The sequence below is a fragment of the Patella vulgata genome, chromosome 2 (assembly GCF_932274485.2).
Source record: "Patella vulgata chromosome 2, xgPatVulg1.2, whole genome shotgun sequence".
Lineage (NCBI taxonomy): Eukaryota > Metazoa > Mollusca > Gastropoda > Patellidae > Patella > Patella vulgata.
In genome coordinates, this window is record NC_065880.2 from 9,804,452 (window position 1) to 9,830,087 (window position 25,636).

The window sequence follows — 25,636 nt, forward strand, 5'->3', positions numbered from 1 at the left end:
AGGAACACAATCAATAGACGTAGGGTATATTAGTAAAAACCTAAATAGACAAATTTTTACGTATCTAACCTGTTTAACCAGCGGCTGCCAGGCAGGATACGCCCACATTTTCGAGAGATGGATAGAAAACAAGCTAAAACGAAAGTGATTTTTCCTACAATCAAGGGCCATAATTCAGGAAATAACAATTCGATATGTGCAAATACCGAAAGGAACCAAGATCTTTGAGTTATAAACTTACATTTCAAGTTTCAACAAAATCGGATAAAAATTGTGACCTCTATAGGGACCACAACCTTGATATACCATATTTTTACGCAATTTGAGAACGAGGGGCGGCCATTTTGTCTGTCAGTCTTGGGCCGATTTTCACGAAATTCAAACTCAGTCGTCCTTAGGATGTACAGGTGATATAAAAATACATTTTTTTAAATCGGATAAAAATTATGACCTCTACATGTACAGGGTCCACAAGCTAAAAACGTGAATTTTTGTACAATCAGGGGTCATAATTCAGTAAGTTACGGTCCGATATGCGCGAATATCGAAAGGAACCAAGATCTTTGGGTTATAAACTTACATTTCAAGTTTCAACAAAATCGGATAAAAATTGTAACCTCTATAGGGTCCACAACCTTGATATACCATATTTTTACGCTATTTGAGAACGAAGGGCAGCCATTTTATCTGTCAGTTTTTGGCCGATTTTCACGAAATTCGAACTCAGTCGTCCTTAGGGTGTAACGGTGATATAATAATATGATTTTTTAAATCGGATAATAATTATGACCTCTGTAGGTTCCACAAGCTAAAAACGTGATTTTCCGTACAATCAGGTGCCATAATTCAGGAAGTTACGGTCCGATATACGCGATTATCGAAAGGAACCGAGATCTTTGGGTTATAAACTTACATTTCAAGTTTCAACAAAATCGGATAAAAATTGTGACCTCTATAGGGTCCACCATCTTGATATACCATATTTTTACGCTATTTGAGAACGAACGACGGCCATTTTGTCTGTCAGTTTTGGGCCAATTTTCTCGAAATTCGAACTCAACTGTCCTTAGGATTTAACGGTGATATAATAAAATGTTTTTTTAAATCGGATAAAAATTATGACCTCTATAGGGTCCACAAGCTAAAAACGTGATTTGTCATACAATAAGGGGCCATAATTCATGAAGTTACGGTCCGATATGCGCGAATATCGAAAGGAACCGAGATCTTTGTGTTATAAACTTACATTTCAAGTTTCAACAAAATCGGATAAATATTGTGACCTCTATAGGGTCCACAACCTTGATATACCATATTTTTACGCTATTTGAGAACGAAGGGCGGCCATTTTGTCTGTCAGTTTTGGGCCGATTTTCACGAAATTAAAACTCAGCCGTCCTTAGGGTGTAACGGTGATATATTAACACGGTTTTTTAAAACGGATAAAAATTATGACCTCTATAGGGTCCACAAGCCAAAAACGCGTTTTTGCGTACAATCTGGGGCCATAATTCATGAAGTTACGGTCCGATATGCGCGAATATCGAAAGGAACCGAGATCTTTGGGTTATAAACTTACATTTCAAGTTTCAACAAAATCAGATAAAAAATTGTGACCTCTACAGTGCTCACAAGCCAAAAACGTGATTTTTCGTACAATCAGGGGCCATAATCCATGAAGTTACGGTCCGATAGATGCCAATATCGAAAGGAACCGAGATCTTAGGGTGATAAACCTATATTTCAAGTTTCATTGAAATCGGATAAAAATTGTGACCTGTAGACTGTTCACAAACAATTGTGGACGGACGGACAGGGGCTACGACAATACACGTCCACATGAAAATGTGGGCGTATAAAAATGATGCTATGTTGATAATATTTGCTGACACATCAAACTTAATCAGATGCCAGGCAAATCACAGTAAACGCTAATTAACAAAGATAATAAACTATACTCACCTAATATCAAATCTTGGTGAAGATAAAGCGCAGTTAGTTGACCACAGATGGGAAGTTATTTGTGATAATTTATCAAGTTGATCATTAACACCACCTAGTGGTACATGTAAGGGGAGATAACTAGCTTCTCTAGGATTGTTATGTTTGGATGATAATATCGTAAATAGAGGATAAGACAATGGTAGTAGATGTAGATTACCAGGACCCTGCAAGAGAGAAATGGGGTTTAACATAAACTTGACACAAACTAGGACATTTCGGGACTAACATACTGCTCAATTTATTTCAATAATTTGCTTGTATGTAGGGGTCTTGAGCTGTGGGAGGAGCAAGAAGGACCCTGTGAACAAAATAATTACCAGTAAATAATCTTAGGAAAACAATCTCTTTTACAAATTTTCTATTAATGTCGCATTTAATAAGTACGAGCCTACTATATAGGCCAGGAACCGAACATGTTGTCATCCCTAGCATCTTGGAATTGTGGTGTCATATCATAAATCAAAGTCTGCCAATTGTCCTTGCAAAAAGTTGAACGTTCTACTAATTTCAATTCCAAAGCGTTAAATAAATTATATTAATGAAGACCAAAACATAACTTACTCTACGACGATCTGTGACCAGTTCCTCTTCTGTTTGAAACGGCCGATTCCATTTTAACCAGGTATCATAATCACAAGTGGCAGCACTGTACCACATTCTGCCCATTACAACACCTAACATTTCTTCATATAACACATTCTGTTGGAGGTAAAATATTATTACATTATAACACATTCTGTTGGAGGTCAAATATTATTACATTATAACACATTCTGTTGGTGGGAAAATATTATTACATATAACACATTCTGTTGGAGGTAAAATATTATTACATATAACACATTCACTTGGAGGTAAAATAAAATAACGTCCAGTCGACACAACCTAGGTAATTTCGGGACAAACATATGGTTCAATTTTATTTCAATAATTCGCTTGCGCATAGGGGTAAAATATGCCTTGAAAATTGAGGGGGTTGGATCGCCGAATGGTTAACCCATGTGCGCTGTATCATAAAGTCAGTCTATCATTGAGTCAGCTGGTGTGGTTTTCTCCTGGTCCTTCAGTTTCCTCCCAGTGCTATAGACCCCTACGCAAGCAAATTATTGAAGTAAAATTAAACCATATGTTAGTCCCGAAATGACCTAGTTTGTGTTGAGTGGACTTTAAACCCCATTTCTCTCTCGTTAATGGGATGGGGAATACAAATGTATTTGTCTGTTTTTTACCTCTGGTAATTGTTGCTGTAGTAGATGAACAATAGACGACGGTGTATATTTCAACATAAAATCGGTTAAATTTCTTAAAGACACAGAGTTATCTTTCTTTGTGAACACCAAATATTCACACAGAATACTTGTATGTTCAAACAAGGGCCATAACTCTACAGACTGTTTCACCGTTTGTCCTCTAACAACGGTGGAAGGTTTAGGTTCATCTGTTTCCATGGATTCAAACTGTTCTTCTAATATTCCTTTCTGTATCAGTGCCACTCGTAAACTCTGTATCCTATCTTTAACGGTTTCTGTAAAAGATACAGAAAAACAAAACACAATTCTTAAGCAGCCATTTTTAAATGAAAAGGATTTACAAAATGGAGTTTAATGTCTTTCTTTTTTTCACCAAATTAATTTCTATAAAAGGCCTTTGCCTGTTGTTCAATCCAATTCAGTTTATTGAATAAAATATTGTTTAAACTAAATGCAAATGCTAAATGCCAATACAATATTTCAATCATTTTCCTATGTCTAGTGTAGTGCTGGGTATTACCACTGAGAGAGGAGAAATGGGGCGTAACATCCACTCGACACAAACTAGGTCATTTCCGAAGTAATATATGGTTTCATTTTTTTTTTAATTCAATAATTCCCTTGCGCGTAGGAGTCTTTAGCAGTGGGAGGAAACCGGAGAAAACCCACAAGGTTGAACAGGCGACCCTACTCCGTGATGGGCCTTTTGATGCAGAGTGCACGTGCTTAACATTCGGCCACCCCCCCCCCATACGATATGTATTGTGATTCAGGTGCTACGATACGATTAGTATCACGATTCATAAACAGGTCAATATTTACAAAGAAAACAGGATAAATGAATATTTGATATTTTTAGTCCTGTCGATGTCGATCAAGTAAAACTGTTTTACATCACAATATTGATATGGATCAAAATAAGGACCCAAACAATTTAAGCGTCTTTGTGTACCTATGTGTACCTATGTGTACCTATGTGTACCTATGTGTACCTATGTGTACCTATGTGTACCTATGTGTACCTATGTGTACCTTCGTGTACCTATGTGTGACATAGATAATTAAGAGTGACGGGTTAATTAATGAAATGACAAAAAAAAAAAACATAAAAAAGAATTCAGTGTCTCTCAATTCAACATCCGTATCGTAAAAAAGTGAATCGCGATAACATCAATTCAACATTATATCGTGCCAGTACTAGTCTAGTGTACACATTAACGTGCCTGAAAAGTACCCTTCACAGATTATGAAATAAGAGTAGACTGTAGTGCCACTGTCCGGGCAAAATTTCCCTCATTGCACATTGTTTGACAAATTTTCTTCTTCCTTAGGTCTGTTGGAGCAGAAAAGAAGGACGATAAACTCCATCTTATTTCATGCCTCTATGAGAATCAGCATTTATTTACGATATTTTTGTTTATTTTACGATTTCGACATTAATGTGGTAGGTCTTTAAATACAAACATTACAAAATTTACCATAATTGTCTTCTTTTAAAATTAAAGCCTCGAAAATAGATGTCAACTGTTTACGTAGATGTATGCCATTGGAAACCATCGCTGCTACTTTCGTTTTCATTAGTTTATCATTTCCACGTTTGTACACATTTAATGCATCAACACAATATCTAATATCACTGTGGACGTCTGACTCTGATTCTGTCTTGAATGGTTTAGGATGACCAAACGATGATAGGTATTTGATGAATTGTTTGGCGGCCATGTTGTCTTGTCCTAGTATCTGTTGTAACTGGTTTAATATAGAATTAAGTACATTGGGAATGCTGAAACAATAAAAAAATATATATACATGTTAATTTCAATAAATAAATATATTTAATGCAAGCAATTCAAGAAAATTCCACAATAAAAAGCTCTTAAAAAAAAGTTTGAATCGGTTATTTTCTTGAAGTTGATCATACTTGGTCCAAGCTTAAACAGAACTTAATTTGACTATGGCCCTGGGCTAGAGAGAAGCCTTAGATCGATCTATGTTCAGTGTTGTACAATACACATGTAGTTGGGGGGGGGGGGGGAGAGAGAAATGGGCTTAACATCCACTCGAAACAAACCAGGTCATTTTGGGACTAACATGGTTTTATTTTATTTCAATAATTCGCTTGCACATAGGGGTCTTTAGCATTTGGAGGAAACCAGATGACCCGCAGAAAAACCCACAAGGCTGGAAAGGCGACTATGGTTAGAGGAGAGTTGTACAATACAGATGGAGTTAGGGGTGAGTTGTACAATACACATGGAGTTAGGGGCTAGTTGTACAATACACATGGAGTTAGGGGTGAGTTGTACAATACACATGGAGTTAGGGGTGAGTTGTACAATATACATGGAGTTAGGGGTGAGTTGTACAATACACATGTAGTTAGAGGAGAATTGTACAATACACATGGAGTTAGGGGTGAGTTGTACAATATACACAGAGTTAGGGGCGAGTTGTACAATATACATGGAGTTAGGAGTGAGTTGTACAATACACATGGAGTTAGGGGGAGAGTTGTACAATACACATGTAGTTAAAATAGAAACTCTTTGATAAACTCAGTGACAAGGTCTTTCTATAATTTACAGTAATCTATTTAAAATCATGCACCTTACTTGTCCTTACAAGTAGGTCTAATATTAACAAAAAACAATTCTTCAGTATTCTTCATGTGGACTAAATTGATCATCCATTCAAACTTCAATTCAAATTACTCAATTCACGAAAATGGAAGAAAAGTGGAAATAAAATTACTTCAGTTTTTCAAAACTATCTTAAGAGATTCTTCATATTCTGCTGAAGTATGATTTCCGCACGAAAAGAAAACAATTTCAAACCAGTAATTAGATTTCGTTGTTCCTGCGACATTTTATTATACAGATTTATCATGAACAATCAGCGTAACTATTGTTGGACGACGATCTATTAGAGATAATTGTTGACAAGAATTGCGTTTGATTACCTGCTAGTAGCAGCCATTATCAGAGGTTTCAACAATTTATTGTACAGCCAATTCCAGTGAAGAGATAATCGGGAGAGAAAAATGGCCTCAGGGTAGTTCTTCATGGTTTCAACTTGGTATAAAAAGTTCACAATGAGAGGTAGATGATTCCAGAACTAGAGAAAAACAAAATGTGAATCAAGATAAGTTTAAACATACATTATGCAAGAGCTAAATCTGTCTATTGCAGGTCTTTCTTTAGACCTGAATTGTTATCTAAATTATTAATTAGACATTAATTAACTTATCCAGACCATAATCAACTCTAGATGGCATCGCTAGCCTGCGATCTTAAGTGGATTGTGAACCGATTTACTGCATAACTTTCCTTCTCGATTAAATAATTAAATGGATAATCGAGACTATGCTGTGTAACGTACTGATTTAGTAATGATGACCGAGGCTAGGCAGAAATTTCATTCGCTTAGTTCTCGGTTCATAGTGGATCAATTTGAATGAAATTTTCAGCAAATTGCCTTTACGTTATTTAGTTTTTATTATAGTGAGAACTGCCAACTCGTTATCGAATCTCCCATAATGTATCTTTAATATATTTAGTGTCATACATACAACACAATCTGATTTAAATACAGATCTATATTTCAGGTATTTAAACTACATGAAGATCTGAACAGTTGTACTGGGAGGTTGCATCAGGGGTCATATGAGCGCTTTTAACTCTATGACGTCAGACATTGATTAATCAATCAGCATTGACGTTTCTAGGGGGTTTACCCACAGTTCTGTGCAAGCACTCCAAGAACTCGCCATAACAGACCGTTTCATTGGCTAATTCCTTACATCAACTAGGACGCAAGTTATATAACAACTCTTCCAGATCCTAGTGTAGTAAAGACAATTAAAACAAAATTTTGAACTATAAAATAGAAATGAAATATGATTTGTGTTTTAAACAGATTGTTTATGATAACATAAAATAATGGATATAATTCAATATAATAATTGTTTGGTACTCCCGGGAGCCATGGTGGCTCAGTGACTAAGGTGCTGGCTAACTAACAAATAGGTCCCAGGTTCAGTCCCATTTCGATGTTAAGAAAAACTGTGGATCCCAACTCATTTTGTGTACAATGCCTTAAGCATTTGTTTATAGCTTTATCAGGCGAGGTTGAATGGCTGAATGGTTAGCATATGTGCGTTGTATCATAAGGTCTGTCACTGAGTTAACTGACGTGGTTTTGATTCCCTGGCTGTACATGACAAGGATTAGGGTCGCCTGTCCAACCTCGTGGGTTTTCTCCAGGTCCTCCGGTTTCCTCCCTCTGCTAATGACCCCTACGCACAAGCAAATTATTGAAATAAAATTGAACCATATGTTAGTCCTGAAATGACCTGGTTTATTTCTCTCTCTCTGAGTGGTCTTTGCATTATAAAAGTTTTTGAGGCGGTCCCAGACTCTCGGTCCCAGACTCTCTGTACGTTGAAGACTAAGAGGTCCTGGGTGACCTAGACTAGAGAGCACCTGATAATAAGATTGTAAAGGTAGTATTTATAGCTGTTGTAAGTGGTACAGGATAGGAGGTCCAGGAAGGAAGAGCTAAGAGGTTCTGGGTGACCGAGACTAGAGAGCACCTGATTATAAGATTGTAAAGGCAGTAAGTGGTACAAGTCTATGGGAGGTCTGGGAAGGAAGAGCTTATAATATAAAAGGTACCTGATATAAGATTGTAGTATTAGTTGGTTGATCTGTTATAGCTGATCTCAGCATATTTTCTATTTTATCAAATAAATTATCTACATGTACCAATACATACAGAGGTGACGAAGGCAGGGTGGATGCTGAAAAAAAAAATGACATTTTTATTAATCTAAGAAAATCTACAACAATACAATAATGAAAACAATAATGAACTCCCTCCAGCCAAGTATAGATAGGTTGCTAGGCAACAAAACATAAGCCCAGGCAGCAGCTGCTACGTACTCCGAACAGCTACAAGCTGAACATCATAACAGTTTCAAAAGGTCGTGCCATATAATTAAAGTCTGTAGGAGGCTATCAAGACTTCATAGCAAAGGGCAATAACTCTAGATGTAGTATATAATGAGTTATTTCTTCAAGTCGCCAATCCTTTTGATGGTCAACCATTTCCAAAAACTTACAAAACACAAACAAGATTAGAATTAAAATAAAACCAAGTACGAGCAATCCAAACCATTAGACAAAATTCCAAGTCCTAAAAAAACGGTATAGGCAAAATAGTGTAGTCAGCATATGGACTGTTCACCTTGTACAAAATACACGACAAACAATGGTAACAGGTGTCCGGAAGAGTACGCTTACCCTGCCTGGCGGCACATCCGCCATAGCTGCATCCAAACTATTTGGGGAAATCTTGGTAAAATAGCGTGATTGGCCAATGGACTATCGGTATGCAATATGCACTAGTTTTATATAATGAAAAAATACATTTGCCGTTCTGCCTCTTTAAACATTAGAATATGCGATAGTTATATAGAATCATATGAGAAATGGGGTTTAATGTCCTACTGTTCTGCTCCTGCACTTGGCTTATGAAGACGGGCATACACCATACAGTGTGCTATGAGGGAAATTTTGCCCGGGCAGCAGCACTATGGCCTACTCTTATATCGAATTCCAAATGTCAAGGGATCTTTTACGTACAAGCAAATGTATACTCGGGACCTCAGTTTTCATCCCATCCGAACGGTGGAAAATCAAGATGAACTTTCTCGGCCAATGCGGGGGATCGAACAACCGACCTTCAGGCTAGCGAGCCAGCATCTTACCCACTTAGCCAGAATCATACGAGACGATCAGAGTTGATTATAGGCTTGTCATGTTAATAAATGTCTAAATAATAGTTTATATAACAATTGAAGCCTAAATAAAGACTTGCAATAGGCAGATTTAGCTCTTACATACTGTATGTTTAAGCTACAGGATATGTATGTATTTTAGAACTGCACGAGAAGATTGCAGGGGGCTCAATATATATGTGGAATATATTCCCTTATGGTTTAATCGAAGTCGTATCAGATAGAATCTGGTTTTAATCGAGCGTAAGTGACATGCAGTGCAATTCTTCAAATTATTTATCCACCAAATAATTACAACCCTGTAAATCCACCCCACCATGATGCCATCCATTAATCTAGTCATGTGTATTTAACTCTGTAGCATGGTATTCAGTCGAAGGTTGTAAAACTCTGTATCCCAGTCTAAGGTTTAATTATAAACGAGAACATGTAGAACCTAGCAACCCCCAGCATTCTATTACTGTCTTTATATTAACACCACCACAGTTTTCATTCACAGTTTTAGCCATCAATCTGTCCGATACACAATTTGTTAGAGACAAAATGAAATGAAATGGGGTTTAATGTCCTACTGTTCTGCTCCAACTGGGCTTATGAAGAATGGCATATACCATACAGTGTGCTATGAGGGAAATTTTGTAGGGGCAACGGCACTATAGCCTACTCTCATATAAAATTCCGACTGCCAAGGGATCTGTTACGTTTAATATATACACAGGACCTTGATTTTCCGTTCCATCTGAACGACTAGACAGTTCATCTTTTAACAGCCAAGGTTGTTTTTTTTTAACATGCAGGTAAACTTTCCATTTCAGCCTAGTTGTTCACATGGAACGGAAAACTGTGTTCACATTGGCATGCACATAAAGATCACTTGGTAGATGGAATTCAAAATAAGAATAGTCTGATCAAAATTTCCCTCATAGCGCACTTTATGGTATGATGGCTGATTGGCATCATGTCGTGATCTTGTGGTGTCGCCCTTCATATGGCGCAGCAAAGTTAAACCCCAATTTCATTTCATTTCTTTTATCAAGGATTCTTTCATCACCTAGGTTTCAAATCTGTTATTGTTGAAATCTTTTAGTCTGGTCCGTTTCCTCAATATGCATTTTGTCGTTTGATTTACGGAAACTCTTCACTTATCCGGCTATCCAATTTTCCGTTCTCCAAACTAATATCACATCTAAAATGCCTTTTCGGCTTTCCTTAGAAATTAATTGAAATTTTCGAAGCAGCTAATATCAGACTTGCTGTTTCTTGATCAAATTAAAAATATTGCCACTCGGTGTAAGAGACTTCAAGTTTCTAATTTCCATTCAATATAAACTAATATGTTTTTTCACAACAAAAAATGGGTGAAAACTTGTCTGGTGATAATAAAGGCCTGCGGGGTGATAAGATGGAAGTAATATCCTCTACGATGGCACTTGTAAACACAGTGAATGATTCCACGATATCCTCATTAATAAATACACGCAAGACGAATTCCATCTTTTCGTTATGAAGACAATGTTCAAAATTTAATTAATGCAGCGAAAGATTATGCCGTCTGCAGGAGTGAGAGAGAGAGAGATGGAGTATAACCTCCACTTGACACAAACTAGGTCATTTCAGGACAAACAAATGGTTTAATTTTATTTCAATAATTCACATGCACGTAGGGGACCCTGAGAAAACCCACGCGGTTGGATGGGTGCCTCTACTCCTTGTCACATACAACCGGGAACCGGGGAATCAAAACAACGCAGGTTGACTCGGTGACAGACCTTATGATACAATGCGCACGTGCCAAACTTCGTCAGGTTTCATTAAGTTTTTTCAAACCATCTGAAGATTTTTTTATCACTCATCATTATTACATTTCAAAATACAACCCAGGGAAACATGAAGTATTCAGAGATTCCTGGAGATAATTCTTGATTCGATCGATATCTCTGTTAATTACGACTCACATGTACGTACAATTATAGGTTCAAATATAACCATAGGGAACACAGAATACTCCGAACTTCCTGCAGCTAAATCCCAATTTGCACGGAGGTTATGTTGGATTCTTACAATTCTTAACAAATCATCATATGTTGTCTATTGAACCATGGCACCAGCTTGTATAAATAAACCAATAATTATAGACTCGTATGTTTCAATCAATGTTATAGTCAACAAACTTGACGACATAACAGCACCTTCAGGGCATAGTTCTCATGTTGCAGTCAGATTAGTATTAATTGTCTGTCGATAAACCGTCAAATCGTACAATAAGATGTCCAGACGTTGTTTGTATCGCAATAATTACAATACTTGAAGTCGATCGTTCCTGATTTTCAATTTTTCTGACAATATCTTATTTTTCACGGCTTAATCCACGCTAATATGTACTCAAATTGATTATTTAACATTTAATTAAACTCACAATATGCAAGAGGTAAATCTGCCTATTGCAGATCTTTCTTAGGCCTCAAATGTTCTATAAACTATTAATTAGACATTAACTTATCCAGACCATAATCAACTCTTGATGTACTCCTATTGAAATGAAATGAAATGAAATGAAATGGGGTTTAACGTCCTACTGTTCTGCTCCTAAACTGGGCTAATGAAGACGGGCATATGCCATACAGTGTGCTATGAGGGAAATTTTGCCCGGACAGCAGCGCTACGGCCTACTCTTATATCGAATTTCAACTGCCAAGGGATCTTTTATGTGCATGCCAATATGTACACTGGACCTCTGTATTTCGTCCTATCCAAACGACTACACAGCTGTTCTTCTCAGGCCCTCCGTCCTGCATCACTGACAAGGGGGGAAACCACGCCGGAAAATATGGATGAACTTTCTCGGCCAATGCAGGGATCGAACACCGACCTCCAGGCTAGCGAGCCAGCGGCTTACCCACTTAGCCACCGTGATCCCCGTACTCATATTGATTATTGAACATTTCATTAAGAAAACAAAATAATAGTATTGACCATAGTTAATCTTATGGCTTGGATTCAATCAGATTAAAAACAGAGCAAGAGAGAGAAATGGGGTTTAACGTCCACTCGACACAAACTAGGTCATTTCGGGACTATCATATAGTTCAATTTTATTTCAAAAATTCGCTTGGGAGGAAACCTGAGGACCCAGAGAAAACAGAGAGAGAAATGGGTTTTAACATCCACTTGACATAAACTAGGCCATTTCGGGACTAACATATAGTTCAATTTTATTTCAATAATTTGCATGCCCGTAGGGGTCTTTAGCAGTGGGAGGAAAACAGAGGACCCAGAGAAAACAGAGAGAGAGAAATGGGGCTTAACGTCCACTAAACTAGGTCATTTCGGGACTAACATATGGTATAATTTTATTTCAATAATTCGCTTGCGCGTAGGGGTCTTTAGCAGTGGGAGATTTTTGAACAGATATTCCTATTAGAGATTCAACTATCACATTTTTGTAGTTTGCAAAAGATTTGAAACATAAATGGGATGCAGTGGCTTAGCTAAAGCTTATGCCCACCATGGCGTTCCTTGAACTGCCCCCCCCCTCCTCCACCCATCCACAGAAAACATAGCATAAAAAGGTTGAGAACCACTGGGTTGACTACTTTAAATTGCAATGTAATAAACCTTCATATAGAACACACATCCAAATAATAAAATAAATTTAAAATTCAACCTTCTTTCATCAATTCATCTGGTCTTCTCGATTACAATCTAGTCGTAATCACTTTTAAGCTTTATTTTAAAAACGCGCGGACACAAACTCTAAATCACTTTGTCTTCACTCTTCTTTAATACAGTAACAAAAATCAATGTTTTTTAATTTAAAACTTTTTAATCAACCGATCTGAACACGAGCGATGATGTTTTTCCTTTGTTTCCTTTCTTTGTAAAGGTTGTCGCGATATTGTGAAAATGTCAGAGGTGTAAATACAAGCGTACGTAAATTTATTACCACAAAACTTGAGACGAGAGTAAATGTAATTTAGTGTTTAAACTGTTGACGTGTGAAGTAGATGATTGGAACACAAGTGAGTTACGATAGAGTTGGTAGGACTAATCAGGTACCGCCGAAGTTTCAGCCAAGATAGGGACTATTGACGACTTTGGATCAATTTAGCATTGGTGTGAAAGAAAACAAGTGACAACTAACAGTTCTGATGAAACAGACAAATTAAACACACAATATAGTTCCAGGGATTAGAATAACGAATTATTTCCGCGGGAGATAGAGTTCTGTCAACAGATTTGTCAATAACTGATTTTATAATATTATACAGCCATACAAAGACAAGAGTGTGGAGCAATATGAATAATCGTAACAAATGAAACAGACAAATTAAAACATACAACACAGATCCCGGATTAGAATAACGAATAATTCCAGCTGGATATTCGTCAATAACTGATTTTATAATATCAGAGAGCTTCACTAAGAAGACAGGGAGAAGAGAGCAGTGGACAATATGACTAATGGTAAAATAGAATAAAAGGTTCTCTCGCGATAAACTCCACGTCAAGTGATATTAGTATATTAGTGAGCTAATAAAACCTGAAGGAGATCTACTGATCAATTTATACGGAGTAAGTGCCGAGATGAGATTAATAGCAAGTGATTTATTTTCGTCAAGTCAGTAGAAATCAGGCAAATTATCTCTAACAGAAATTAGTTTCAATTTGAAGTCAGGTTTCTACCGAGAAAAAAACTTGAAGAAGCTGTATTATAAGAAAGTGACTTGGAAGTAAGAGGGTTGAGAGCTAAGATGAATCTTGGAAATGAAATAAGGAATAAAATATAAGGTACTAGTTTATTTATTGTTCTTTCATCACACAACACTGTAATCCAGGTATCATTTAATCTTGTGTTTTTAGCACTTATTTCTTTCACATTCATTCAATATCAAATCTTTGTTTAAAAATTAGTAAAAATCGTTTAAAATCACCCAAAATCATCTAATTTGTACTTGTGTTCAGTTTCAAGCTGATCATTCAATTTTGATAATGAGTGTCCAATTTACAAGCGTTTAATTTCTCGATCAACAACCCAATTGATTAATGATGTATAATGATTAATTTTTAAACAGTGGTCAGGAAATAAAACACTTGTAAATTGAACACTCATTACCAAAATTAATCAGTCGACTTTAAACTGGACACAAGTACAAATTAGATGATTTTGGGTGATTTTAAATGACTTTTACAATTTTTTTATATTGAATGAATGTGTAAATTGCAGTCAAGATTCTACTCGGAAAAACACTGTTTAAACAGAATTTAGTAATTATAGAATCGTTATACCTGTATGTAGCTCTGATTTAAGATATAGTGATAGTTTTCCATAGAACGATTGCGTTTATCTTTACATTCAAGTTAATAATGATACTGTTTAAACAGTATTTAGTAATTGAACACAGTTGTATAGAAAACAAGAGAATTGTTGTAGAAATGTAGTTCTAAATAAAATGAAATGGGGTAACGTCCTACAATGTGCTATTAGGGAAATTTTGCCTGGGCAGCGGCACTACGGCCTACCCTTATCTCTAATTCTAACTGCAAAGGGATCTTTTACGTGCACGCCAATGTGTACACGGGACCTTGTTTTTTTGTCCCATCCGAAGGACTAAACAGCTATCCTTGTCCGGCCCTCCATCCTGCATCACTGACAAGGGGGAACCATGCTGGAAAATCCCAACGAACGAAACGTAGTTCTGATTTAAAATACAGCAATAGATTTCTATAGAACATAGTTCTGATTTAAAATAAACATAACAGTTGTAGAACATAGCTCTGATTTAAGATATAGTAATTGTTTTCTACAGAACATAGCTCCGATTTAAAATAAACATAACAGTTCTATAGAAAACGACACAAGAATGATTGACAATTGTAGAACATAGCTCTGATTATTTTTTCATAGAACTGTTGAGTTTATTTTAGCAAAGTTGTCTAGGGAGCAAAACTGGTAGGTTTGAAGTAGTAAAAAGGTTCTAGTAAATTTTCATAATGTAATATTAACTGATTTACATCCAATCGTTTCTGTTTTTACTCTAATTTCAAATCAGTTATGTTCGACGAAATCTCTAGTGTCTGGTTATTCCAGTCTACACCGATAGTATTTATTGCGCATGTTCTCTAGATAAGAATATGACGTCACCATTTGACATGACATGTGAAATATGTCTAGCCTCTTTCTTCTAGTAACTTGTTACAAATGGCACTGAAACACATTATGATACACCAATGGTAAAATGTTTATTTTGTTTTAAATATTGGATATCAGAAGCCCATCTTTTCCCGATAAGATCACAACATCAATGTTGATTTAAATTGACAAATAATTTGTGTTTTCAATGTCAAAGACTTTGGATGATATTGAGTTAGAGACTTAGCTACTTTAAGTTTTGATGAAGTAGAGATGTGAAATCAAATATATTTAACTTAAAGAGTTTAACATCCAATAAATAATAAACAGCTTTGCGAAAATAAAGTAAATTCTTAAGTCAGGGTGATCAAGGTACTAGCAAATTTACATTTTTTAAACAAATGAAATGAAATAAAATGAAATAAAGAGTTTAACGTCCTACTGTTCTGCTCCGACTGGACTAATGAAGACGGGAATATTTTGCCCAGACAGCGGCATTACAGCATACTCTTATTTCGAATCCCAACTGTCAAGGGTTTTTTCAAGTGCAAACCAATGTGTACATGGGGCCTCATTTTTCCGTCCCATTCGAATGACTATACGTCGTCCTTTGCAAGGCCCTCTGGCTTGCACCACCCACTAGGGGGAAACCCACGCCAGAAAATCTTATGAACTTTCTCGGCCAAATCCCACTACGGGCAATGCTATGCCTATGGCAGATATTTTCAGATTTCAGACAGAACATATACCAGGTAGTTGCCAACACCTTAATCTATTAAATTTAACGATCCTTCTTTTCTCAACAATCTTTCAATTGTACATCAATAAATTTTAAAAATCCTGTGAAGTCACCATCTTTGTTGTAGCCCATATAAAGGCGCCACAGGATTATTAATTTTTTTATATTTGATAAAGGGTATCTCAACCCGAAACGTTATATATTAAAGAATCAACAAATCTACTAGTCTGTTGTGCTACTGTTTAGCCGGGATCTTTTAATTCAGTTGCCAACAAAATGTTTGATGTTTTCTGCTAGTTTGAGTATATGGTACAATCAATAGTTACACAATCTACAACTCGACTAGAAATACGAATATATTTTAAAGAATATTATTGATTATAAAAATATATATCTTTCTGTTTTATCAAGTAAATGTTTGGGTCAATATTATCTATTTTTTATATCAATTCCTAGACTTAACTAGAATCAATGGATCAGGTTTATTACAAGTGAATTGTTTTAGAGAGAGAGAGAGAGACAGAGAGAGAGAGAGAGAGAAAGAGAAAGAGAGAGAGATATTAACATCCACTCGACACAAACTAGGTAATTTTGCGACTAACACATGGTTCAATTTTATTTCAATAATTCGCTTGCGCGTAGGGGTCTTTAGCAGTGGAAGGATACCTGAGGTCCCAGAGAAAACCCAGGGAATCAAAATCATACCCCCCATATACATGTACAACAAGTTTATTATTTAAGAAATCAAATCACAATTATCAGAAAAAAAAAATCAACATGTCAGATTCTTCACAAACAAGCTCAGAAAGTTTTTTTTTCTTTTATCAAAAATTCTTTCCATAATGAGTTGAATTTTGTTGTATTCATCCTCAATTCTGTCTATTTATTCATCTTTATCCAAGTCGTCTCAATACTTATTTGGCCCAGCAAATTTGAAATTTAGATGAGCAAGACATAAGACCTTATTAAGGGGTTCAATCATTTACCAATTATCCACGTCTTTATACGTCTCTTTGATTCAGAAATTCTGATCTTTGAGTCGAGCCTTCTAGAAGAAGAAATGACATCCCGTTCCGAATGATTTCTTTTATCAAATTGATCTTGTCGTTCAACTAGTGCAAGAAGACATTCCTAGCACTTTTTTTTTTAAATTCATTTTTCTGACAAATTTTTGAAGTCTTGTCTTGTTTGTCTTTGATTAAAATCTTGACATTTTACTTTGTCGTTCTTGTTTCTGTCTCTCAGACTTCCAGATTTAATGTTTTGATAATCAACGTGATGTTTGTTTCTCAAAACATCTTTTTTGGGTTGTTTTTTTTTCTTTTGGAATTTCAATGTTTTTGTGAACTATGGCACATAGCGAGCAATAGCGTATGACATGAACATTTAGAATGGTTAAGAATATTCTCTAATTTGATGATGGTTTGAAATGAAATAAAATGGTTTGAAATGAACATATGGTTCAATTTCATTTCAATAATTTGCTTGTGCGTAAAGGTCGTTAGCAGTGGGAGGAAACCAGAAGACCTGGAGAAAACCAATGATATTAGACAGACGACCCTACTCCTTATTAGGTACAACCCGGGAATCGAAACCATACCAGCTGATTCAATGACAGACCTATGATACAATGCGCACTCGCTAACCATCCCCCCCCCCCCCCCCCCCGATCCATGGGGACTCATCTGGGAGAAATCTACCCACCACTATATTTAGAATTCTAATTTTATGGATATATAACTCATATATTCAATCTGATTAATCAATCAGTGTTGATGTTTCTAGTGGTTTACCCATAGTTCCATGCATCAAAAGGCCAAAAACTCGCTGTAACAGACCATTTCATTGGCTAATTCCTCACATCATCCTGAACATGTCAATGATAACAACTCTTCCAGATCCTAGTGTAGTAAAGACCAATAAAACGGAATTTTGAACTATAAAAAACGAAACGAAAAAGGATCTGTGTTTTAATCAGATTGCTCAAATATTATTCTTTCTGCCGATCAACAATCTTTAAAGTATGCCCACGATCTTTAAACAAAATATTGTCCATTACAAATATCCCCGTATCTGATAGAAAAACTAATTAGGTAGGGACATTGTGTTTTAAATCTATAGGAATTACACTGACACTATCTAAATTCATCTCTTTAAGCTCGTATTCCACAGTAACGTCTCTACTTTATTCTGATTTGTCTGTCGGATCGTGACGGAACAAAGAAAATGCTGGTGTAATCGGATCTGAAGAAGAGAAATGTCTGTATAATCGTGTTGATGAAAGAAAACATTTAGTTAGTGTCGTGGTGGATTGTTTTTTGTAATAACAAACTGGTTCAGACATTTGTCTAAAGAGCTTACAGTCTCGTCATTACATTAATTAAAACAATTATGTGGTTAGGTGTGCAATGCATGGGTTTGAAGAGAATTTTGCCCAGGCAGCTCTTTCTTTTGACTTCCAACTGCTCTTAGGGTCTTTTATATTCACTACTTTTTGTATTAAGTGACCTCAGTTTCCTGTCCTTTCCAAAAAAACTAGATACCATGTTTGAATTTTGAATGAAGTAGTCATATGTTATTTTTCTATAGGATAAAAATATGATGATTCTAGTTAAGTTATCTTTCAAAGTACAACTCTTAATACTAATTTACAGTGGGGTTTGCATCGGGATTTTCCGGCATGGTTTCCCTTTGTCAGTAGTGCAGGATGGAGGGCCTGACAAGGACAGCTGTCTAGTCATTCGGATGGGATGAAAAACTGATGTCCCGAGTATACATTGGCATACACGTAAAAGATCTCTTGGCAGTTGGAATTCAATATACGAGTAGGCCATAGTGCTGCTACCAAGGCAAATTTTTTTCCTCTTATCACAGTGTTTAGTGTATGCCCGTCTTCATTAGCCTAGTCGTAGCAGAACAGTAGGACATTAAACCTCATTTCATTTCATTTGATTTTTTCCAGTGTGGTTTGGCATTCACAGAGAGAGAGAGAGAGAGAGAGAGAGAGAGAGAGAGAGAGAGAGAGAGAGAGAGAGAACCAACAAATATATTCTTAATTCAATTACCACACAGACACAATGTAGAATTTAAAATGTTCTATGGTGAACAGAAATAATTTTTTTCAATATTTTATCTTAAGCGATAGTGGTCATATGTTAAATTCTTCTGTTCATTAAATGTATTCAATCAGTAGTAAAAAGTGAAATTTTGCCAAGAAATCCCCATTTGCTGATTACAGAGATTCAACAAAATTTGTCATTTTTAACACAAACCATGTGAGAACTCGACAACAACCCATTTAGAATTAGCAAACTACTTTTTATTTTGGAGAGAAATACTTGAGAAATGAGCGAAGATATTGGACAATCGCACGTTTTCACATAATAACTATTGACTGTTTGGAACAAGTATTTGAAATCGGTACTTAGTAAAATTGGTATTGATCCCCCACAGTTGAGATATTGTGAAAATCCATGTCGTATATTTCGTAAACAAGATGCTACTTTTTTTTCTTTTTTTTTTTAATAATTTTTACTTCCACTTCATAACTCCATTTTTTTCTTTTTACACTAAATTGATACACAGTGAGTTTCATTATTAATTAAAGATACATTACATGTGATTTAAGATTTAGATCAGGAGCTGGCCGTTCTTGCTATAATAATTCAAAAATAGATAAACGACAAATGAATATATTGAAAATTTCATTCAAATTAATTTATTCTGAGTGTTGGATGATGTACATGTACCTTAGATTTTGTATTATTGTAGCCACAGTACTGGACAAATGAGACTAAATCTCAATTATCCATTAACAGTTTAAAATCTTACAGACTTTCTAATCCACTTAAATCTCGACCATCCAATGGTCTAGAAAGTTGATTATGGGCTTGTCATGTTAATACGTGTCTAAACGATCGTTATCTAACATTTAAGGCCAAAATAAAGACATGCAATAGGCAGATTTAGCTCTTGAGTACCGCATGGTTAATGTATTATCATACTTAAAATCGGATTCATTTGATGGTCTTGAGAGTTGCTTATTGGCGTGTTTTGTGAATAAATGTCTAAATAATAATTTATATAGAGAGCGAGAGAGAAATGGGGTTTAACGTCCATTCGACACAAACCAGGTCATTTTGGGACTAACATATGGTTTAATTTGAATTTTATTTCAATAATTCGCTTGCACGTTGGGGTTTTTAGCAGTGGGAGGAAACAGCAGGACCCAGAAAAAACCCACGAGGTTGGACAGGCGACCCTACTCCTTGTCACGTACAACTGGGGGAATCGAAACCACGCCAGTTGACTCGATGACAGACTTTATGACGCAACACGCGCACTTTAACCATTCGGCCACCCAACCCCCCAATTTATATAACATTTGTTGTCGAAAGAAAGACCTGCAATAGATATAATGCATCTTTAATGAATATTGAGATCAAATTGGTTACAGTGGAAGACACTGTTGAATACTATATATATATATATATATAGAGAGAGAGAAATGGGGGTTAACGTCCACTCGACACAACCTAGGTCATTTCGGGACTAACATATGGTTCAATTTTATTTCCATAATTCGCTTGGGCGTAGGGGTCTTTAGCTGTGGGAGGAAACCGGAGGACCCGGAGAAAACCCACAAGGTTGGAGGTTACAGTGGAAGACATTGTTGAACACTATATATAGACTAGAGAGAAATGAAATGAAATCAACTGGACACTAAAGACAAGCTTATACAAATGATCAATGTGTGGGAGGAGGAGTAATTCAGCACTTTTTGAACTTTTATCAGATCAATTTCTTATGCCACAAGAAATACATTATAAAACCAGATAAATCAGACTTATAGTTCTTCAGGATAACCTACAAAATCTTTTCTTTTTTTCCTTGCAGAACCCCCCCCCCCCAAATACTTGCTTGCTCTTTTAAAAAAATCTTAGCTATAAATTTTTAGACTTTTAAATTAAAACGACACAATATTCATGAGGATTTTGAAGAAACACAAATCCAATTGGTTTTGTTTCAGACATCTTCTATATCTAGATATAATATAAAACTAAAAGTGATTCTTACATTTTAACTCAGGGCCTCTCTTATCAATTACTAGTTAATTTAAGTAGGGGTTCTCTAATCAATTACTAGTTAAGTAGGGGCTCTCTAATCAATTACTAGTGAAGTGGGGGTTCTCTAATGAATTACTAGTGAAGCAGGGCCCCTCCAATCAATTAGGGACTATTTAATGAATTACTAGTGAAGTAGGGGTTCTCTAATGAATCACTAGTTAAGTAGGGTCTCTCTAATCAATTACTAGTTAAGTAGGGGCTTCTGTAATCAATTACTAGTTAAGTAGGGGCTTCTGTAATCAATTACTAGTTAAGTAGGGTCTCTCTAATCAATTACTAGTTAAGTAGGGGCCTCTGTAATGAATTACTAGTGAAGTAGAGGTTCTCAATCTCTATAATGAATCACTAGTTAAGTAGGGGCCTCTATAACCAATTACTAGTTAAGTAGGGGCTCTCTAATGAATTACTAGTTAATTAGGGTTCTCTAATGAATTACTAGTTAAGTAGGGGTTCTTTAAGCAAACAAAATCATTTTACATGCTGACTGTTTATACCAATTTAGATATCTTGAACAGTTTAGAAACAAAACCGAGAAAGAAGGATGAAGACCACTTCAATATACATTTGTTCAGCGCAGGTTAACACAGTCTAGTACACCCAGCTATACAGAACCACTTTGATAGAAATTTAACGACCTACACACATTCAATCATTTTAATGTTGAATAAATGTCACTGTTGGGTAATATACAGAATTAATAGAATATCTCTGGCGGAATAGGACGGCAGATGGACTCGTAATAGTGACATTTATTCAGGAAATGGGATTAGCGTCATTCTGACGATCTGAAATGGGATTATTGGAAGACAATAGCGTGTATTTCATGATAATATTTATTAGCCAGAAAGCCATATAAGGCTATAAGATATATTTTTATATGACCCAGGTGTCCGCAGAGTAGACACATAAAACCGCTATAAAATGATTGTAAATATTGATCAAGTTTGGTTTTCTCATTAACTATGCGTGGACATGCATTCAAAGAGGTATTATACCGGATTTTTAGAATTTGTTTTTAAAATATGTAATTTAAAGATACATTATGGGAGATTAGATAAAGAGCTGGTAATTCTCACTATAATAGTTAAAAACTAGTTAATGTAATGGGAATTTGCTGAAAAATTTCAGTAAAATTGATCCACTCTAAACCAAGATTTTAGCGATTGAATTTTCGGCCTAGCCTCGATCATCATTACTAAAGTCGGTACGATAAAAAAACATAGTCTCGATTATCCATTTCATGACTAAATTATGAATGAAAGTCAAACAGGAAATCGAAACCTACTGCAATAAACATCGCAGGCTAGCGATACTATCAAGAGTTGATTATGGTCTGGATAAGTTAATTAATGTCTAATTAATAATTCATATACAGTAGAATCTGTACGAGCAGCCACTCCTATTCAGCGACATCTCCTTAAATTCCCCCCGTAGAAATTCTATTGTTTCATCTCGTTAATCAACGGACACTCCTCTAACGCGTCCAGCGGTGACTAATTTACAAATAAATTTAGCAAAATAGCACTTATTCAACGGCCATTGTTGAATGATACCATCTTGTTGTACTTCGTAGCATCTCTGCTAATCCTGTGATTAATAGTTAATTATCTAGCCAACCCATCGATCAGGTAAAACGAACTGTGAAAATAACAATAAACCTGGGATTATCTGTTACTTAATCTTTTGTTTTATTAAATGACAAAACCTGATCATTGTTTTCACACTTAACGTAACATTTGATACTGATTGAATAAACTAAAAGTACCGTCAAAGCCGAGTTTTGTCACGATCATTTAGTATCTATTTTCCATTTCCACTTTGTTGCTAAACAGAAGTTTTAGTGCCCCCTATATTACATACAGAGTTACAACCCCTGAAAATCGGTGACAAATTCAGCGATGGTTTTTAGGACATGTGCTTTTTTGATAAAACAAAATTAATTCATGATTTTCAACACAAAAATGTTTAACTATATGGTTACATGTGAGAAGTTCAAATTCGATTGCAAGAAGTTAAAATTATATAAACCACTATAGAATAATCGTAAATATTAATCAAGTTTGGTTTTCTCATTAAAAATACGTGGACATGAATACAAAGAGGTATTAGCACTTTTGGAGCTTATACCAGATTTTGGAATTTGTTTTTAAAATGTTTAATTTCACCTGAAGTCTTCCACTGCCTTGGTATGTTTTTGTAAATTCTAGTAAGCTGCAGTTAGAAAGATTGTCACTGCCTTGGTATGATGGGTTTTTTTTTTAAAAAAAAAAAAGGATATTAATAAGCTGTTGATAAAAAGACTGCCATTGCCAATTGGTATAATGCTTTTTATTATGCTTATATATAGTAAGCTGTGGTTAGAAAAACTCAATATCTTGGTATAGTTCTTTAAATGCTTATATAATAAAAGTAATATTATGGTTAGAAAAGTCTACCACTGCCTTGGTGTAGTTTAAATGCTGATATAGTAAAAGTATTGATATGGTTAGAAAGGTCTACCACTGACTTGGTGTAGTTTAAATGCTGATATAGTAAAAGTATTGATATGCTTAGAAAGGTTTACCACTGCCTTGGTGTAGATTAAATGCTGATATAGTAAAAGTAATGTTATGGTTAGAAAGGGCTGACCTATTTTTCACAGAATGGAAATAAAACGGGAAATTGAGAACATAAAATCGTGATGAATGAGGCCGTCAGGTGACATAAAGTGGTGAAAGGACGTAACTTGTCTCAATCAATTTGTCTCTTATAATGTAACGTAGCATCCTTCAGACTGGACGTTAATATCAACACTTATTAAATGTTCCGCTAATAGAATTACAAAGACCACAATTGGACAATTCTAACAATGGAGCAAAATTTCTAACATTGAATGATCATGAATTCCCAAAGTTTTGGATTTTTTTTATTTGAGAAAATTATTTTTCAACTTACATGGGTCAATTTCTTTTGGTTTTGGTTTGCCAAAGAGAAGATTGACACATGATGACATCACATGCTTACTCTATTGGGAGCAACATTATTTACAACCGCCTAAAACCACATTTGGACATTTCTAAAAATGGAGCCAAATTTCTAACATTGAGCAAAATCCTGAAGTTTTTATTATTTTTTTTTTAATAAAATATTCGTCACTTCTGAAAATTGGATTTTAACTTATTCCCACTTCAATCGATTTGATTAAAACACAGACGCTATTTCCTTTCGTTTTTTTATAACTCAAATTTTCGTTTTCTGTCTTTAATACACTAGTAGTGGAGGCCATCGAAAGTATAAAAAAAAAAACGAAAAGGAACATAGATCTGTATTTTAATTAGATCGCCCTTCCCTTGAAGCACACTACATTGCAAATCCTTCCTGTCTTGTCAGTGGTGCAGCTGTCTAGTCATTCAGATGGGACGAAAAACCGAGGTTCCCTTGTATACATTGGCATACACATAAAAGATCCCTTGGCAGTTGACCAAAGTTACGCTGCCCGGGCAAAATGTCGTTTATAGCACACTGTATGGCATATGTCCGTCTTCATTAGCCCAGTCGGAGCAGAACGGTAGGACATTAAAACCCATTTCATTTCTGTTTTTATTAGCCCAGATAAAAGTAAGAAGAACAAGTCATTTTTATTTCTGTTTACACACGAAAATGAAAGTTTTACCGCTATCAATCAACAACTTCTCAATAATTTCAATCAAAATTCCATAACGATACTGTAGAATTGGATCTCAATTATTCAAATTCTACACGAGCCCGACAATAATTTGATGATACATGACTCAAACTGAAATTAGATTTCAATTTAAATGATGAAAATGGCAATTTACATTTATTAATATCCAGGAGATTAATGAAGTATGAACAGGTCAATGAAAAAAACCATTTAGATTTCATATTAAAATCTTACAGACGCAATGACTCTATGCAAACCAGAAAAAGTTTTTGTCATTAATCAAACAGATCAATATTTTTTTTTTTTTTTATTTTTATAATTTCAACGGCCTCTACTACATAAAGATCTGACCAGTTGTAACGGTACTTCGCATCAGAGGTCATACGAGCGCCTTTTGACCCTATGACATTTGATTAATCTATCAGTGTTGATGATTCTAGTGGTTTACCCACAGTTCCATACAACTCACGCTAAGAGCTCACCGTAACAGATAATTTCATTGGCTAATCCCTCAAATCAATAGAAACGCAGGTTATATAACATCTCTTCCAGATCCTAGTGTAGTACAGACAAGTAAAACAAAATTTTGAACTATAAAAACGAAAGGAAGGTTATTTTTTATAAATTAATAATAATAATATTGCTACTTTAAGACTTGATGTGGTTTTTTTTATAGATTAATGATAATATTGGTATTTTAACAAAGACTGGACGTGGATAGTTTTTATAAATTAATAATAATATAGCAACGTCTACTTTAAAACTTGACGTGGTTAGTTTTTTATAAATTAATCAATAACAATTCTACTAGTATTAAAAGATGGGCTACCTTGCTTTTTATAAATAAATCCACCCATTTTTCATTTACATATTTTTAGGATAAAATTTAATTTCTATTCATCTAAGTGAGGATATACAGGTTTTTT

At 35.3% G+C, this 25,636-nt stretch overlaps 1 protein-coding gene across 1 annotated transcript in view; it reads right to left on the reverse strand.

Annotated features, from left to right (window-relative positions):
* The window catches only part of LOC126812211 (midasin), a 56,209-nt gene extending 51,218 nt beyond the window's left edge, over positions 1-4,991 (reverse strand). The window contains exons 1-4 of the mRNA XM_050538464.2: positions 4,733-4,991; positions 3,234-3,529; positions 2,566-2,703; positions 1,963-2,168 (exon numbers count right to left, since the gene is read on the reverse strand). Of these exons, the coding sequence (XP_050394421.2) occupies positions 1,963-2,168; positions 2,566-2,703; positions 3,234-3,529; positions 4,733-4,976 (884 nt within the window). The 5' untranslated portion in view covers positions 4,977-4,991. The remainder of the gene's footprint in view (positions 1-1,962; positions 2,169-2,565; positions 2,704-3,233; positions 3,530-4,732) is intronic.
* Between the last annotated feature and the right edge of the window lie 20,645 nt (positions 4,992-25,636).